At 48.1% G+C, this 15,965-nt stretch overlaps 3 protein-coding genes across 3 annotated transcripts; 1 reads left to right on the forward strand and 2 right to left on the reverse strand.

The window, feature by feature from the left end:
- Positions 1-518: 518 nt before the first annotated feature.
- J7337_002321 (uncharacterized protein) lies at positions 519-2,175 on the reverse strand (the record flags this gene model as incomplete). The annotated part of the gene is made up of 4 exons (XM_044820051.1): positions 519-980; positions 1,037-1,617; positions 1,672-1,933; positions 1,993-2,175. 4 exons carry the CDS (start codon positions 2,173-2,175, stop codon positions 519-521), a joined length of 1,488 nt encoding a protein of 495 aa, XP_044684351.1.
- A 2,533-nt stretch (positions 2,176-4,708) lies between these two features.
- On the reverse strand, positions 4,709-5,796 carry J7337_002322 (uncharacterized protein; the record flags this gene model as incomplete). Its single annotated transcript, XM_044820052.1, has 2 exons — positions 4,709-4,808; positions 4,859-5,796. 2 exons carry the CDS (start codon positions 5,794-5,796, stop codon positions 4,709-4,711), a joined length of 1,038 nt encoding a protein of 345 aa, XP_044684352.1.
- A 5,130-nt stretch (positions 5,797-10,926) lies between these two features.
- On the forward strand, positions 10,927-14,045 carry LOS1 (pre-tRNA nuclear export protein; the record flags this gene model as incomplete). Its single annotated transcript, XM_044820053.1, has 2 exons — positions 10,927-12,475; positions 12,526-14,045. 2 exons carry the CDS (start codon positions 10,927-10,929, stop codon positions 14,043-14,045), a joined length of 3,069 nt encoding a protein of 1,022 aa, XP_044684353.1.
- Between the last annotated feature and the right edge of the window lie 1,920 nt (positions 14,046-15,965).

A 15,965-nucleotide genomic window follows, 5' to 3' on the forward strand; every position in this document is an offset into this window, starting at 1 on the left:
GCACCCCTGCCAAGTAGCATCAAGTGTCGGAGAATACATGATTGGTCACTGGCACTTAGTTAAGCTTAAATTTAGATCAGAGCAAACCAACATGGCTTTGGGGGGGCAAGAAAACAGCGAACCTTAATCTAGGGTGCTAAAATAAACTCATTAAAAGCTTTCCTAACCTTAGACTATATTACCTAAATCTTTCTGTCATTTAGGATCGAGGTTCTGTGTTTTCTTTCCTCGCCTAGCATGGCCAAAGACCTCATTCTCGATGACCCGGGTATTCCTCTTCGAGCATGCAACCACAAAACTCAATTGTAGCCTATCTTTCTAAGAGGTAACATGGATTCTACTGCAGGGAATGTCTGCTTGTCACGAGGGCAAGCAAGTTCCAGAAGTTACGTTCTGCAATGGAACCAGAGTTTGAGAAGTGAGATTTTATCTGCAGTTTCCTCCAAGCCATACGCATACAGAATATCCTATGATGTATACTATCAATGTGAGAAGAGGGAAAAGAGAGCTAGCCATGCTTAGGGAGTGGCCGTTGAGGTGGTGCTGGCTGTCAAGTTCACGAGCTGAGGGCCAGGCCTAGAGTTGTCCGCGCAACCCCAAGCTGCGCCATGTCCATTAGTAGTGGCAATGATAAGGCCTTCAACAGAGCCAAATGTACCGCCAATCATGAGGAAGGTGCCAATAATAATGATGAATATGCTCCAGGCGAACTTTCCTCTCCACCTGAGGCTACGGTTCCGGGATCTCCAGTTGTCGTGCAGCCACATGCATCCGAAGGGCTGGAAGCAAAGGAAGACACCGAAAGATGCACCAATTAATGACACAAGAGGATCAAACACGGGGATAGCGCTGGCTATGATGTAGGCGAGGATAGTAATGCCGGCAGTGCAGCCAAGCCAAGTACCCCAGTGAACAAGACTGTTGCGGTGGAGGTGATCAGAGCCGCGGAGGACACGGAGGAAGATGTACTTGGCAGGTAACTATGATTGTTGTTAATAATCAAATGACGAGGTGCTGGGTTTTTGGCAAGCCTTACATGAGTGACAATCATGGCACTGACTAAAAGGCCCGGCAGAGCAAATCCGTAGCTGACCTTCTTCATGATTTCACCTGCAGAACCCAGAGCAGGAGAGGCAACATTGGAGCCGACGAAGCAGTATATAACAACACCAATCACAACGTAGACAGCAGTCATAATAACCTGCGACCAGATGAGCGCTGATGTGTAATGCTCCGGCTGTTGCATCTCGGCGATGATGGGAAAGTAGGCGGGCACCCCGGCGTAGGCGAAGATGTGGCTAGAGACTGCTGCCATGGCGTCGGCAAATGGAGGGTTGTTGATGGCCCTGAACGCCGTGGAGTTTCCCGAAACAAGCGCCGGGCTTCCTCTTCTCTCGACTCCAACAGCGATGGTTACAGAGAAGATGGCGATCATGATACCGGTAATGCCAACCCATGCAATCCATCCTATATTGCCCAGGGTTCGGATGCTAGCCAGGAGACCCGTGCTGACAGCGGCGATAATGACCCAAGACCAGGTGCAAAGGGCGTGGTCTGATACAGCATTGAGCCCAACCGAGATACCGAGCATGGCTGATGCAGAGATGAAGACCCAGTCTGTATAATATTAGCAGCGTAGCCTTAGTATCTATGGGGAAGAGATATGTTTACTCAGCATCAAGATCGCAGCAAAGATTTCGCGGCCAATCCTGCCAAACATCACTCGTCCAGCATCATCTATGGCATACACTTCTCGGTGTCTGAGCTTGAAAGTACCAACAATGTAACCCGACCAAGATGTCATGCCACCGATGGCTACGAGGCAAAAGACGCCGGGGAGGAGGCCGAGGGTATGGAACGTTTTGGGAATAGCCAGGACACCGAGACCGACTTGGGTTTTCGTCATGAGGGCGATGGTACCTATCCACGAAAGCTATGGATGCATACCTACATTAGCGCCAAAAGAAAATCATGGTAGAGAGGGCTAAATACGCCGCGATAGTTGGGGCCTGCTTCGCCTGGGCCAACATGACCAAAGACCTCATCCTCGACGACCTGGGTATTCCTCCTGGAGGACCAATTCGAGTTGCTCGCGGCAAGAGTGATTTTCTTCTTCTCGCTTTTAGAGTTGGAATCGTTTGCTTCTTCGATAACTGCGATTTCGTCTGAGGGCATTCTGAAGTTGTGAGTGTATACTTGATAGGGTATACGGATGGATAAGAGTACAGAACGAACGTGTCGGAGCAGATGAGATATTGAACAAAGATAGAACGATGAAATCAAGGCCAGGGGGGAGAATTCTGCTCTTTATCCTTTGCGGATTGACTTTGTGGCAGGTCATACCTTGACTGTGGCATTCGTCAACCACGCTCGAAGGGTACCTAAGGTAAGGTAAGGTAAGGTACCTACCTTACCTTAGGGAACCTTATTCAATACATCGTGACAAGGCCCACAGTAAATGCCAAAGTTGGATCTCGCGATGACGAGATGGATTTTGTTGATGCAGTTGCGTGATGCGAGACTCCCTATTTGACATTCTTCACTACTAGGTACCTACCTTATCTAGAGCTGCACACAGAGTGGCCCCTTCTTGTTTCCATACACTCTAATCCTTTACACAAATCAAGAATAGGTAAAGACTTATTGAATACTCCTTTTATCATCAGATTGGCTAAACTTAAGAGCATCATATCACTAGATAAGAATGTTACAAACTGTTCTAAGCATACCCCTGGCCTTATAGCCAGCATTGTCTCTAGATTCCTCTCAATCCCGAGTTTAGGTTTCTCTCCTCAAGTTTCAAGCCCAATCTCTAATAAAGACTAGCTTATAACTAGCCAAGAGCCTTTAACATACTCGTCAAGCTCATTCTGAAAGGGGCGTGCTCGAATGGCTTGGAACTTCTATCTCCTGGAGTAGGTTGTGATATCTGTGGTACGTACTTTTGTTGTGGCGTCGAGCTTCCCCAACTTCTCCAAGAATTCAAAGACATCCATCCATCCATAATTGGTTGCCTGTGCTAATTCGGAGACACCCGTCTTACTGTACATGACGACTTAGAACAAGAAGCCGAACTAAGGCCAGGCACTCACGCAGTTGGTACGTGAGGGCAGACCCTTGTAAGTGTTGATTGCTGCGAAATGCCGATATTTAGAAATACAGTTCGATTGGGTGGTTTTCCATCTTACACAAGTACAGCATGCTTCAGAGAAGTATTACACAATATTCTCAATGACAACGGGCAAGACCCACAACACTCTGAACGGCCATATATAATATGGTTGTACTTCTTTATAACTTCGTATTATTTGTTGCCTTTAGTATACCCTTCTTTCTGTTATGACCGCCTAGATGCGCTCTCACCCAGTTTTTGTTCTATATCCCCCATCCCTAAGTGACAAGACCCAGCACTGTGGCTTGATAACTGTCGCGAACACTCTGGTGACCATGGGATAGGGTAAAGGGTTGGTGTATCGTTAATTTATCGGAACGCAGTACTTTTTTCTTATCATTTTTCTTCTTCTGACTTGACTAACTGGCACCACTAGCATGCCGTAGATTGTGATGCTTGGTCATATTATCAAGCAACGGCTCTAGAAGACGCTGGGCTCCGGAATTGAGGATTATCCAGATCAATTTTGCTTGATAAAGCAACCATTGATGAAGGTAAAAGTAGTAATAGATTGCATAAGAATACATGTTTTTGTTATCATAAAATGGTCTCGACGGATATTCAAGAGTTGAGAATACAGGGTAAGTACCAGTTCTTGACTTCTTATGATATGAGAACCTTACCATGCTAGTAATTCCCACGGTACTGAAATGCCAGATAAAATAACTAACAAAGCACCATCCTTACGATTTATTCGAGTGGCACTTAGTATAGTAAAGCCAGAAAGCCCCGAATACTACGGAGTAATACACATCAAAGGGCTTCACTGTCTTGCTAGTCTGCTCACTGAACTAATTCTCTAAATATGGAGGTTTGGACGAAAATCGACCCCAGGTACATATCAATTCACTCTCTTGCTCATCTAATCAGTTCAATTCCAGCAGACACCAGTATAGACACCTTGTAGCAAACAAAATGAACTTCCCTTCAAGAGTCCATGTCAAGCAAACCATCTGACCCAAATCACATGCCACGCCAAATCTAGACCGAGCGATCTTCCTGTTTGATCGAGATGCATTGAAGACGAGTTCCCTGAAGCGACATTTGGCAATTTGCCTCTTCCCATTTGGATAATCGACGCCGTTGCTTCAGATCCCAAGTGGTCAAGGTTGGGAAATTAGATGGGTGGAGCATGTGCATTGGCGAACCCTTCACCCCGGATTTGCCAGGGTCCAGAATCGGGTGGCTTGATAACACTCCTTGGCGCCAAACTAGTGTCCGCCCCAATACAACGACATTCACTTTGAGAATTCATGAGTTGCGAGCAAGTTGAATCACAAAGTTCCCAAAGACTGCCATATAGAGATATCATGTCAGAATTAAACAATAGCAAATAAGTTCCAATCGCATATCCCAGACTGCGGATCAGATATATCCAAGTACATAGAAGTAAGCCAAAAAAAAAAAAAAAGAAGCAATGTATTCAAAAGTCTACTCGAGTACTATACATTCCAGCAAGACCATTAAACACAGAAGAGTTCATAAGTTGCCATAGCCTGCAGGCTTCAACAGATGCTAGGAGAAAGGGGAATAGTTTTAGACCAGGGTGAAAGCGGCGAGACCAGCAACGGCAGCGAAGAAAGCAGAGCCGGCGAAGGTAGCAGCGCCAGCAGTGACGGCAGGAGGAGTAGGAACGCTTGAGGAAAGTCAGTAAATTATACAAGTCGGGATATTCGAGTTACTCACGTCTGGTTACCTCCGCCAATGGGGGTGGTGGCAGGAGGAGGAACAGCAGGTCCGGTAGGAGACTCAGGCTGGCCGGGGTTGCTAGGGTTGCCGGGAGTGGTGCCAGTAGCGCAAGGAACCTGGATGGTAGAGTACTCAACGCTGGTGAGGACGGTGGTGTACTCCTTGGTGATGGCAGTCACAGACTGAGAGGGAACGCACTGCTCAGGGTTGCCGGGGTTGCTGGGGACGGGAACAGGAGTGGGAGGAACAACGGGCTTCTCACCACTCTGAGTAGCGGGAGGGTTGGGGTAGACGGGGACGGTGCCGTTACCGGGGTGCTGAGGCTGTCCAGGGACAACGGGCTTGCTAGGCTGAGCAGGCTTAGTCTCGGCAGGAGGGGCAGGAGCGGAAGGCTGCTCGTAGCCGGGCTTGGTCTCGACGGGCTTGGTCTCAGCGGGAGGAGCGGGGCCGGAAGGCTGCTCGTAACCGGGCGAGCTGGGCTTTTCAGGCTTGCCAGGCTGCTCAGGCTGCTCAGGCTTTCCAGGCTTCTCGCTGCCACCAGTAGGCTCAACGGGGCAGATGGTGGTGGAGACAGCAATGGTCTCGGTGACAACGACGGGAGTACCAGATCGGGCAGGGCAGTCAGGAACCTCGGGGGCGCAAGAGGTGATAGTCCTGATGTTGGTAGAGTAGATGGTAGAGGTGGTCAAGGGAGCCTCAGTGGTCTCAGGAACTTCAGGGACCTCCTCGGTGGTCTCGCTGCCCTGCTCAGCAGAGGTGACCTGGGGAGGGACAGGGTAAACGGTGTTGCTGGTGACAGTAGATCGAGCAGGGCAGTTGGTGACCTCAGGACCGCAAGAGGTGATGGTAACTCGCTTGGTCTCGTAGACCTTGGAGATCTCGGTGGCCATGGCACCAGAGGCCAGGAGAGCGGCGGCAGCAGTAGAGTAACGCATCTTGAAGAATTGGAAGTTGGTATGTAAAGAAAGGCTGAAGCTATAAGCTTAAAAATATGTTGTTATATCGAAAGTGGTGAAAGAATGGACGACCGAGGTCAAAAGTTTCTGAAACTGGCAGCTTAGAAATGGCTTGTTGGGCTGAAGAAGAAAGAGAAGAAAAGTCGAGTTTGAGGCCGCAGGATGGTCGCATATTAATACCGATGTCCATCGACACAAAGAGCATCAACTCCTATGTACGGAGATTACGTACCAGATCATCCAGGAGGTCAACCTTTCTGGGCCCAAGGGGGTTCCGTAAAGGCAACAAACATGGGATGAAGTGTGCGGCCCTAGCAGATGGTCCATCAAAGCTGGGGGAAGCCATGTCGCTGCCCCGGTCTTTCAAAGTCGGTCGACCACCCATGGGCGTTTCTGAGGTCCGTGGATCCGAGACCCATATCATCCTTGAAAGATGGCGGTTGGATCACCATTGAATCTGGGTCACGGACAGTTGTCCATGACTGGGAGCACCGTAGATGTCACCAATGCATTTTCGTACTGTGGTCTCGGACCGCCGAGTTCAGCCTTCAAAACAAGAGCGTGGTGAGGCTTTCTCTGAACTCTCAAGAGAATCTCTGTCCGAGAAGCAAAGACGCTCCGAGATCAGACCGTTTTGGGAAGAACGTATGGTTCCTGGTATCAACTCCGAAATGTCAGTGGCCAACTGGTGGTCGGAAACAAGGTGTGGACCAGTCGAACGCCGTCCTTTCACCCTCTCTTCATCTCGGTCGTCTAAAGTGGATTCCGCCACACCCATCGATCGCCAGGTATGTTTTGACTTCTGAGTGGCCGTTTTGAAAGAGGGGGGTACTTCTGCGGCGCCAAGTCTAGCGAACAGTTTGTTGAGGCTTTGATACAGGCTGTATCTTTAAGCTTGTTAATCTGTCGCATGACAGCTCGACGAGAGGCTTCTACGACGCATGAATAGTCGGGGTGGTTGTCGAAGCAATATCCAACACTGTGTCTCTCGAGTGTCCTTCCATTGTGTCTAGTCGGCCTCACCTTAGAGCGCGGCATATGAGGATCGATGCTTGGTGCATGCTGATCAGGGATAGGTAATGAAAGGCGAAACCAGGGTGTATTCTATTCCCTGGATTACGGATAGAGCAAAGGTAACTGGCCCCGACGGAAGTTGGTGCTGCGTTACTACCTAATGCGGTAGGTAGCCTCTAGTCTCCCTGGCCTGCCTGCTGATTTGGAGACCGACCGCTAAGATACAAGGACTTGTGCAAGTGTATAAAAACTTTTATGCAGGGGCTCAGAATCCTTTGTCCGCCCTTGCCTCACTGAAAAGGTCGGATTTGCATAAACGTTCTATGAGCTAGGGATTGTCGATAGGTTCCATCTTGATAGGAGGCCAAGACATGTCTTGTTTCGCCTTGTGTGCAACCTGGTATGCGGCATATAGATGGTTTTAGTATTATCTTGAAGCTTATTTCTTGTATTTTATAGCTACAACGTTTTTCGAAGTGTCTGGGTCACGTTGGCTCTACATCAAAAGACGGAACATGATGTCTCAAAGCGCAAGTTGTAACAACCAATGAATTCTAGAAATTCATCTTGGATCAGCACTGCGCCATTGTGACTTTATCCAGGGCTTGCATGATTCATTTGATTGGCTTCATCTTCCTTGCACAAAATCTGATACAACACTAAACGCTTCGTGGGGCAGTGTTCCCAGCGCCACTCCTCTAATGCAGGAACCCACAGAGTATGTACTGCAACCACCCTCTAAAATTCCGCCTCGGAAATGGATGCCATGAGCATCTCATCTCTTGTAGAAACTTGGCATTGATTTAACTATTGCGTACTTCAGATTGAGCTGAGGCTATCGGAACACTATGTTGAACAAGCAATCCCCAAGATAGAAACACCATCTGACGTTCGTCACCAGATGCGTGAGCTAGTTAGGCTTATCAACAACCATGTGGGTATGAGGGAGGGCCAAAAGTGCAACATCACAATATAACCAGAACCGAGATCAGAAGTTCTAATTCTGGATGAAATGGACAGCGATAGACCCCGAATTGCAGGCCTTTAAAAGACATATCTCGGTTACTTCACTGGGATCGATTTGGAGAGATTAATGCTACATAATGATTGTAAATACGAAAATGTGAGACAAAAAGAAAATTGAGAAGATTATCGAGTTGTTTCGGTGAGTACCTTTGTATTCAGCTTCTCGAGAGAGTGTTTTCGAGGCGGTAACGGTAATATCACATGGATTGTAACATTGCATCATCACAAAACTGTAAAGAGGCCTCAAAACTCAAGAAGCATGGATGATGTCGCTATGGTCATTTAACTCACAAGCGCAAATTCAATCTCGTCCAATCTTGGGCTTTGGATGAATGCTTATTCCCGCGATGCTCGTGCCTTGTCACACCATTAGTAGCTAGGTAGATACGTACAACACTGTAGTTTGCTGGTGTTGATGAAAAAACAACATTTCAAACTCATGACGTCGATTTGATTTGAAACAAAGGACCACAATATTGGCATCTTTACGCGGCTCGCTATCTTAAAGGTCCACTATCAACGATATGATCGGACTGTCCGTATTCGATCGCCGATTACAATCACAGCTAGAGATGCTTCTATTCTTGTTCGATATGCTGTGGGCGCTGTACTCTCTGCTTGCGTAACAACAAAGATACATCCTAAAGATTCTTGCGTATAGAACACCCCTGCTGGACCCTTGCTTCTCCTTGGTTGGGTGTTGGCTGGTTGTGAGCCAATGCCCCAGCCGGTAGTGGCTTGCCGCCTCCTCCTGACAATCATGCCGCCTGTCATGGAAGCTTGGCAACGAATCGTTAGTTGCAGCGAGAGCCCGCGTATCAAAAAACACCCGCATTTCAGAAACAGCATAGCCTATACCAAGGTATAATAAACCTCTCCGCTATAGGAGACTTGCGACACTTGCTCTTGTTAAATAATGCAAGATAAAGAGTGGATTCTCAATGTTTGGCAATCATACACAGCTCCAACTTGGCACCAACAAGGAGGGTACAATACAGATGGGGAAATGAAGCTGACGACTCTTCTCTGTCTTGGGCAACCTAATCCATTGATAATCGCCCTCATGCCCACCAAAGAAGGCTTTGCACGTGTGTAGCGCCGAGCGCCTGTCGATCTCTGTTGTTTCAGCGCTTGAGTTGACGATCGTCACTATTTCCCAGGAACTATCGAGAAACAAAGCACACGGCCCACAGACGCTGGGTCCCGAATTCACGTCATGCGGTCTCGTAATGGACCAGCGATGCTTGTCGTCGAGCAAGAGATTCGTTGTTCCAAGTTTCAGAGGGCGGCCATGCCGACTTATTCTCCGAACGAAACATCGGTTATTTGATCGGCCCTCCGAATCAGTTTTCATGTCAAAAGTTCAAACCGAGTGTTGCCATGCGAAGCGCTGACCACCATGAGTTGGCAATATCGCTGGTAATAAGCCTTTCCAGACTCTCATGTTCCGGCCTCTTACCCAACCATTATTTCAACTTATCATACGATGAGACTCGTTGTTTTTGCGATCAGCACTATGCAAGTTGTTGACGCTGTCCATTTACCGCGGGGTTTAATCGGTCTTCAAGAGATTTTTATTGACATCCATTTCAGGTCTCGAGGGTCTTATACCTGATCATTTTGAGCTTTCGGAAATGCTGTTATAGCGTTGACACAACCTTATCGATACCTAACCTTATGACAACTAACAGACTCATATACTCTACTTCCATTGAAATACAGTTGAAACGGCTGGAGCTTGAGGTATATGAGTGTTTGTCTCACAGCCACTCACGCTCGTAATGCGAGTTTACTGGCATCAACATATGGCTTTTTGGTATAAAAAACACCTCGATGTCTAGAGCGTGTTGAGAATTCGGGCGTATCTGACATCCAAGTGGTTGGTGCTAATGAGTAGAAGTCTGACGCACAAGTTTGGCAACACCTTGATCGATTCAAACAAACATGGCTGGGTGTACGAAGGTCTAGTTCGTGCTTCACTGAAACCTTGAAGAATCGCTTCTATCTGATCTGGGTACAGAAGAAGATGGAGATTCAGTTACAGCTTGCCTCGATTGCCCTACTCCACTAGTAGGGCTCACGTAGCATGTTTGACCTGACATGTCGAATCTTGGAAGGTTTCATCATGGCTCACATCTGCTCAGAGGATGCTATTCGATATATGTTTAACTCACGAAATAGAATTGTCAGAGCGTTGAATTCTTCTGCGTCGAATAGTGTTTGGGTTCAAAAGTAGCTCAAGCTGTCAAGACTGTCGGCATATGTATGCGTTTCCAAGCAAGGTTAAGTGCTGCATCGCCATAGAACTAATGCAGTATCTCGTTACATGAGATGTCAACGAGGGTTTAGATAGGGTGGTACCTTGCAGCTGATGAGCTTGGTGATGGAGGTTCCTGAGATGGTGATGGGGGAGACCCTTTTACCGAACATGTGCCGAGGGAGTTACCCCACATCGACCCAAGAAGTTCAGCGCACCGACTTTTAGAAATAGCACGTCTCGATAAAAACGCAGTCTTCACACGCTATCCAATCCAAAATCAGCATCAACGTCTCAAATCGCCTGTTTTTGTGCACATTTCGGCTCTCTTTGAAGCTCCTGCCGTTGGGATAGCTCCAGATCCATAACCTATACCCCTGCCTGTTGCACAGGCTCCTTTTCCCCAGCTTTCAATACCAACCACGTTTAGGCATGACCCCTCGGTAGCCTTGTTCACCTTGTCCGTTTATTTTCTATCATAACTATGCTGGATGCTGTATATCTGAGGCTGCCCGAGTTATAGCAGCATCGTCCATACTTGGAATACCTCTCACTCTAGCGTTTTCCACAACCTGAATCTTTGATCATGGAAGCTCAGGTGAGTTGATGCGTTGTTCTTCCATCATCTTCCTTCGTCTTTGTCCCATGACGCTCGCTGGGGTGCTCTCGTGCCCCGCCATTTCAACTGTCACTTTTGGATGGCCAAGCCGCATCGGCCCAATGTCCACACTTCCCAGGCCCGACCCGACGGAATGGTTGTTATCTGAAGCTTATGAATACATGATATCGTCTCTTTGCTAACTCTGGTCCCAATGGCTCAGGTCGAGAATGCCGTCGGGATTCTCTCGAACCCCACCTCCGATCAATCTCTCAAGGAGCAAGCTTTCGAATACCTAAACCAACTACGAAACGATCCCTCAGGATGGCAAGCTTGCACTACCCTCTTCGCTCGAACCCCCCAAACCTCAGAAGTCGTCCGCATGGTCTGTCTCGAAGTGGTCAACTATGCGGTGCACACTCAAGGTCTCGACCAGGCAAGCCTGGCTTTCCTCAAAGACACCCTTCTCCAATACTGTCGCCAAACATACGGTCCTAACGCCCAGCAAGAAGCCGACCCTTATCACCTTCAGAACAAGCTCACACAAACATTGACGTACTTGTTTGTCTTTCTTTACCAAGACGGATGGCAGAGCTTCCTCGACGACCAACTTGAGTTGACCGGCCTCTCCACAAATACCGACAACGTCCCAGGCGTCGTTTTTTATCTTCGAACTCTGGGATCCATCCATGACGAGATTGCAGATATGCTTCTGTCACGGCAGAGCAACGAGACCAAGCGAAATACCGAGCTCAAGGACCAACTTCGAGCTCAGGATATGCACAAGGTGTCTGAGTCGTGGAAGCAGCTCCTAACACGATACTCGAACAACGATACCGTCGTAGAACTTGTTCTCAAAGTCTTGGGCAAGTGGGTTAGCTGGATGGACATCTCCTTGGTTATCAGCCAGGATATGCTCGGGCTGCTGCTGCCGGTAGTTGGCCGACCAAGCACTAATGTACAAGACAAGGTCCGCGACACCGCCATTGATACCTTGAATGAGATATGCGGCAAGAAGATGCGTTCGGCAGACAAGATGGAGATGATCTCCTTCATTAACCTCAGGGAGATTGTTGAACAATTAGTTGCTAGCCCCCCGTTGAGCGAGTACAAGGGAACCTCTCGTTACGATACGGACCTGGCCGAAGCAGTGGCCAAGTTAGTTAACACCGTACTCTCCGATATCGTACGGGCCCTTGAGGACAACCAGATCAGTGATGACACTCGCGCTAGAGCTAATCAGCACCTCCAAGGGTTCCTCCCTTTCCTTCTGCGCTTCTTCTCTGACGAATATGATGAGGTCTGCTCGTCTGTCATTCCCGCCCTGACAGACCTTCTCACTTTCCTCCGTAAACTCACTGTTGTTCACCAAGACTACGGCGGTATGCTTGCGCCAATTCTAGATGCCATCATCCACAAAATGAGATACGATGAGACTACCACCTGGGGTGATGAAGATGAGCTCACAGATGAAGCTGAATTTCAAGAGCTACGTCGCAAGCTACAGAATCTGCAAAAGTCAATTGCAGCCATTGACCAGCCTTTGTACATGGATATGCTCAGCAACTTGGTTGCCACCACTTTTCAAACTCTTGATCAGCAGGGCTCGCAAATGGACTGGCGAGATCTTGATCTTGCGTTGTATGAGATGTACCTCTTTGGCGAGCTTGCACTTCCCAATCAAGGACTGGGCACCAAAAACCAGCCTTCTACTGAGGCCTCGGAGAGGTTGGTGGTTATGATGCAGAAGATGGTTGAATCTGGTGAGTACTTCAGTGAATCCGTTACAGTTTGGTGATGCTAACCAATGTAGGTATTGCCAACTTCTCTCATCCCGCCATCCTTCTGCAGTACATGGAGATTTGTGTGAGGTATTGCGTGGTTTTCGAGAACCATCTCTCACAGTACATCCCTCAAGTTCTAGAGAACTTTGTGCGATTGGTTCACCATGACCACGTTCGGATAAAGACGCGATCGTGGTACTTGTTCCACCGCTTCATCAAGCAGCTGCGTGCTCAGGTTGGCAATGTTGCAGAGACAGTCATCCAGTCGATCGGAGATCTCTTGCCCATCAAGGCCGAGGTCCCTGGTGATGATGCCGACGATGATATGTCATCAGACGAATCTGACCACTCCGCGGATGCTCTCTTTACAAGCCAACTGTACCTTTTCGAGGCCATTGGCTGTATTTCCTCGACCCAAAGTACACCTGCTGATAAGCAGGCCTTGTACGCTCGATCTGTTATGGACCCCCTATTCACCGACATGGAAGGACACCTCCCACGAGCCAAGTCTGGAGATGCGCAGGCTACCCTTCAAGTGCACCACATTGTTATGGCATTGGGCACATTGGCCCACGGGTTCTCTGACTGGACTCCGGGTATCACCTCCGCTAATGCTCATGGACCTCCTGACAAGGCTGTCTCGGATGAGTTTTCTCGCGCAGCCGAAGCCATTCTCATTGCCCTCAACCAGCTGAACTCGTCTTCTGAGATCCGAACTGCTTGCCGATCAGCCTTTTCTAAGCTGTTGGGTGTCCTTGGTGCTGCCGTGCTGCCCCAATTGCCCCAGTGGATTGAAGGACTGCTGTCTCAGAGCTCATCTAAGGACGAGATGGCCATGTTTCTTCGTCTGCTGGATCAAGTGGTGTTTGGCTTCAAGGCTGAAATTTACGAGGTCTTGAACATGCTCTTGACGCCTTTACTTCAACGTATCTTCGGTGGGCTTACGGAGCCCATTGCTGGTACCGATGATGAGATTCAGCTGGCCGAGCTGAGGAGGGAATACCTCTCTTTTCTCCAGATTATTCTGAACAATGGATTGGATGGTGTTCTCGTCAGTGAATCTAACCAGGGCTTCTTTGAGCCTATGATTTCCTCTATCATTGAGCTCGCCAAGACTCTCGAGGGGAACATCGGTGGTAGCCGTCTGGCTTTCACTCTGATGACAAGGATGGCAGCCATATGGGGAGGACCTGACGTTGCCACTATTTCGCAGAACCCAACGGCTCCCTCTGGAAGCCCCAACCCCGCATTTCCTGGCTTTGACCATTTCATGATTCAAAGGTTCCACTCGACTTGCTGGGAGGTTATGAAGAACCCCAGCTTCCGGCCTTACCAGGACGCTCAGACTAAGCAAATTCTCACAGAGATTGCAGGTCTAGAGCAGACCATTTACACCAAGACGGGCGAGTCTTTTATCCAGGAACTCCAAAACAACATCTTCCCTAGCCTTGGGGTTAACGGTGATGACTTTTTACGATCTCTTACGACGTCGACGGACAAGAGGCAGTTTGCTTCATACCTGCACAACCTGCTCAAGTCCCGACAGTAAGTACTGAAGGAGAACATACGATTGCAATTTAAAGGGGACACCATGTCTGGAAAGCATGCATGGTGAGGTTGAACTCATGATGACGACGATTGGAGACCAGGGCGGATGTATGGATGGATGTATGTATGGATGGGAGCCTCACGGCGCATGTTCAGGGAGTTTTGCGGACAAACATATTAGAGCTAAAAAGAATCGTCTTCTTTGTCATTCGCAGTCAAAACAAATATTCCCCCTTTTTTAGTTATTTGATTTGGGCGACTGGATCTTATGGAATGTGGAGAGCTGTTGGGAGGAGGATAAGGGCGTAGAGAGGCTTGGACAAGGATGAAAATAAATGAACTTCTACATAAGCACATGAATTGTTTGTTCTGGTTGATTAGTTCCTCGTGATGATATTGTTTGACATTTCTCGGAGTCCCTCGACTCTCGGCTGAAAGTAATAAAAGTGTTCATCTGATAAAGGTACCCCTGACTTGAGGCACGTCGTCTACAGTGGACTAAGATATGGCGAGAATGAGGCCGTGAATCACTTTCCTGATCTGATGATGAGCTTTGGTGTTTCCGTTTCCTCGTTTCTTGGTCGCTACTCCTTCACAAGGTAGCGAGGCGAGTAGCACTTTCTACATGGCAACTTGAATCTATGAAAAGGGCTAGTCCCTACCTACCTACAGTAGAGCGTCACCTAATAAGGTACGATATCTCCTCCTGATCCCTGGCCTTCTTCTAGCGTCATCAGCTTCACAGATACTACCATCATCATTCGATTCCCATTCTATTCTGCTACACCTTCACTCACTATTATCTTTCTTGAACATCTTCATGATTGCAAGTTTAGAGCAACGCACCTCAATTTTCCCTGCTTCACACGAAATGAACGCCTCCACGATGGCATCGAAGTCGCTTTCTATTTACTCTCAAAGTCTTCCAGCCTTTGCTGAGCAGGCCACGTGCATCAACCCATATTGGTCCATAAGTTCAGATCTCCTACCGCAGATGTCGTCCTCGGCTCGACCACCCAACGAGGGAACCCCCCAAAGAATTTTTGAAGATGAAATTCAGGCCCTCCTTGAACGTATCGACAACAGCATCTACGAATAGCGTTCAGACGATGGTACGAACCAAAACATCGGTACTGAAGAAGTCATTAATGTCCCATATGCGCCCGTTATCCTCGCTGAAGAAAACGCAGAGGCTGATACGCTATTCAGTGGGACACAACCAACAACTGCCTGGTCAAAACAAATGGATTGTCTGGCATTTTACCTACGGAGAGGGCGTGACAGTTTGACGGCCATCTCAAATTGCTTACCCGATATCATGTGGATAATTAACATGGACAACAACGTGGAAGAAAACAATAGCAGCGGTGATCCTTCCGGCGAGTCATTCCAATCAAATGGTACAAGTAGTGGCCCATATCAGCAAATGGGACAAAACAGAAGCAATCCGACAACTAAGAGCCGAACTATCATCTTGATAAAGGCCATGCTCATGCTCATCGATGAACGGTAGCTCCCCTTAGCTTGGTCAAGGCAATTGTCTTCCGCCACTTACTTGCCCTCTTCCTCTTTGGTCTCTGCCTAAGCATGGTCTGTTGTACAACAGCCATTATACTCCATGTACCGCCTCTCAAAAAGCGGGCACCCATCTCTACTTCTTCTGTTCATGCTTGCTTTCACGAGGTGCTTCAGGTTCGGAGCTTGAATGGCACACAGAAGGAATCGAAGGGAAGCGAAGACAAATGCGAAACGTCAAAAAGCAAAAGGATTCTGCTTGGCTTGATCTGTTCTCTTCGTCAGCAAACAATTTTTAGTCCGAGCAGCGATAACATAGCGATATACTGAATCAATTCAATTAATAGGGTTGAACAAGAAGCGTATTCAGAGTACAACCAGCTCCTGAACACTATTATCCAGACTT

This window comes from Fusarium musae, chromosome 2 (genome assembly GCF_019915245.1).
Source record: "Fusarium musae strain F31 chromosome 2, whole genome shotgun sequence".
NCBI lineage: Eukaryota > Fungi > Ascomycota > Sordariomycetes > Hypocreales > Nectriaceae > Fusarium > Fusarium musae.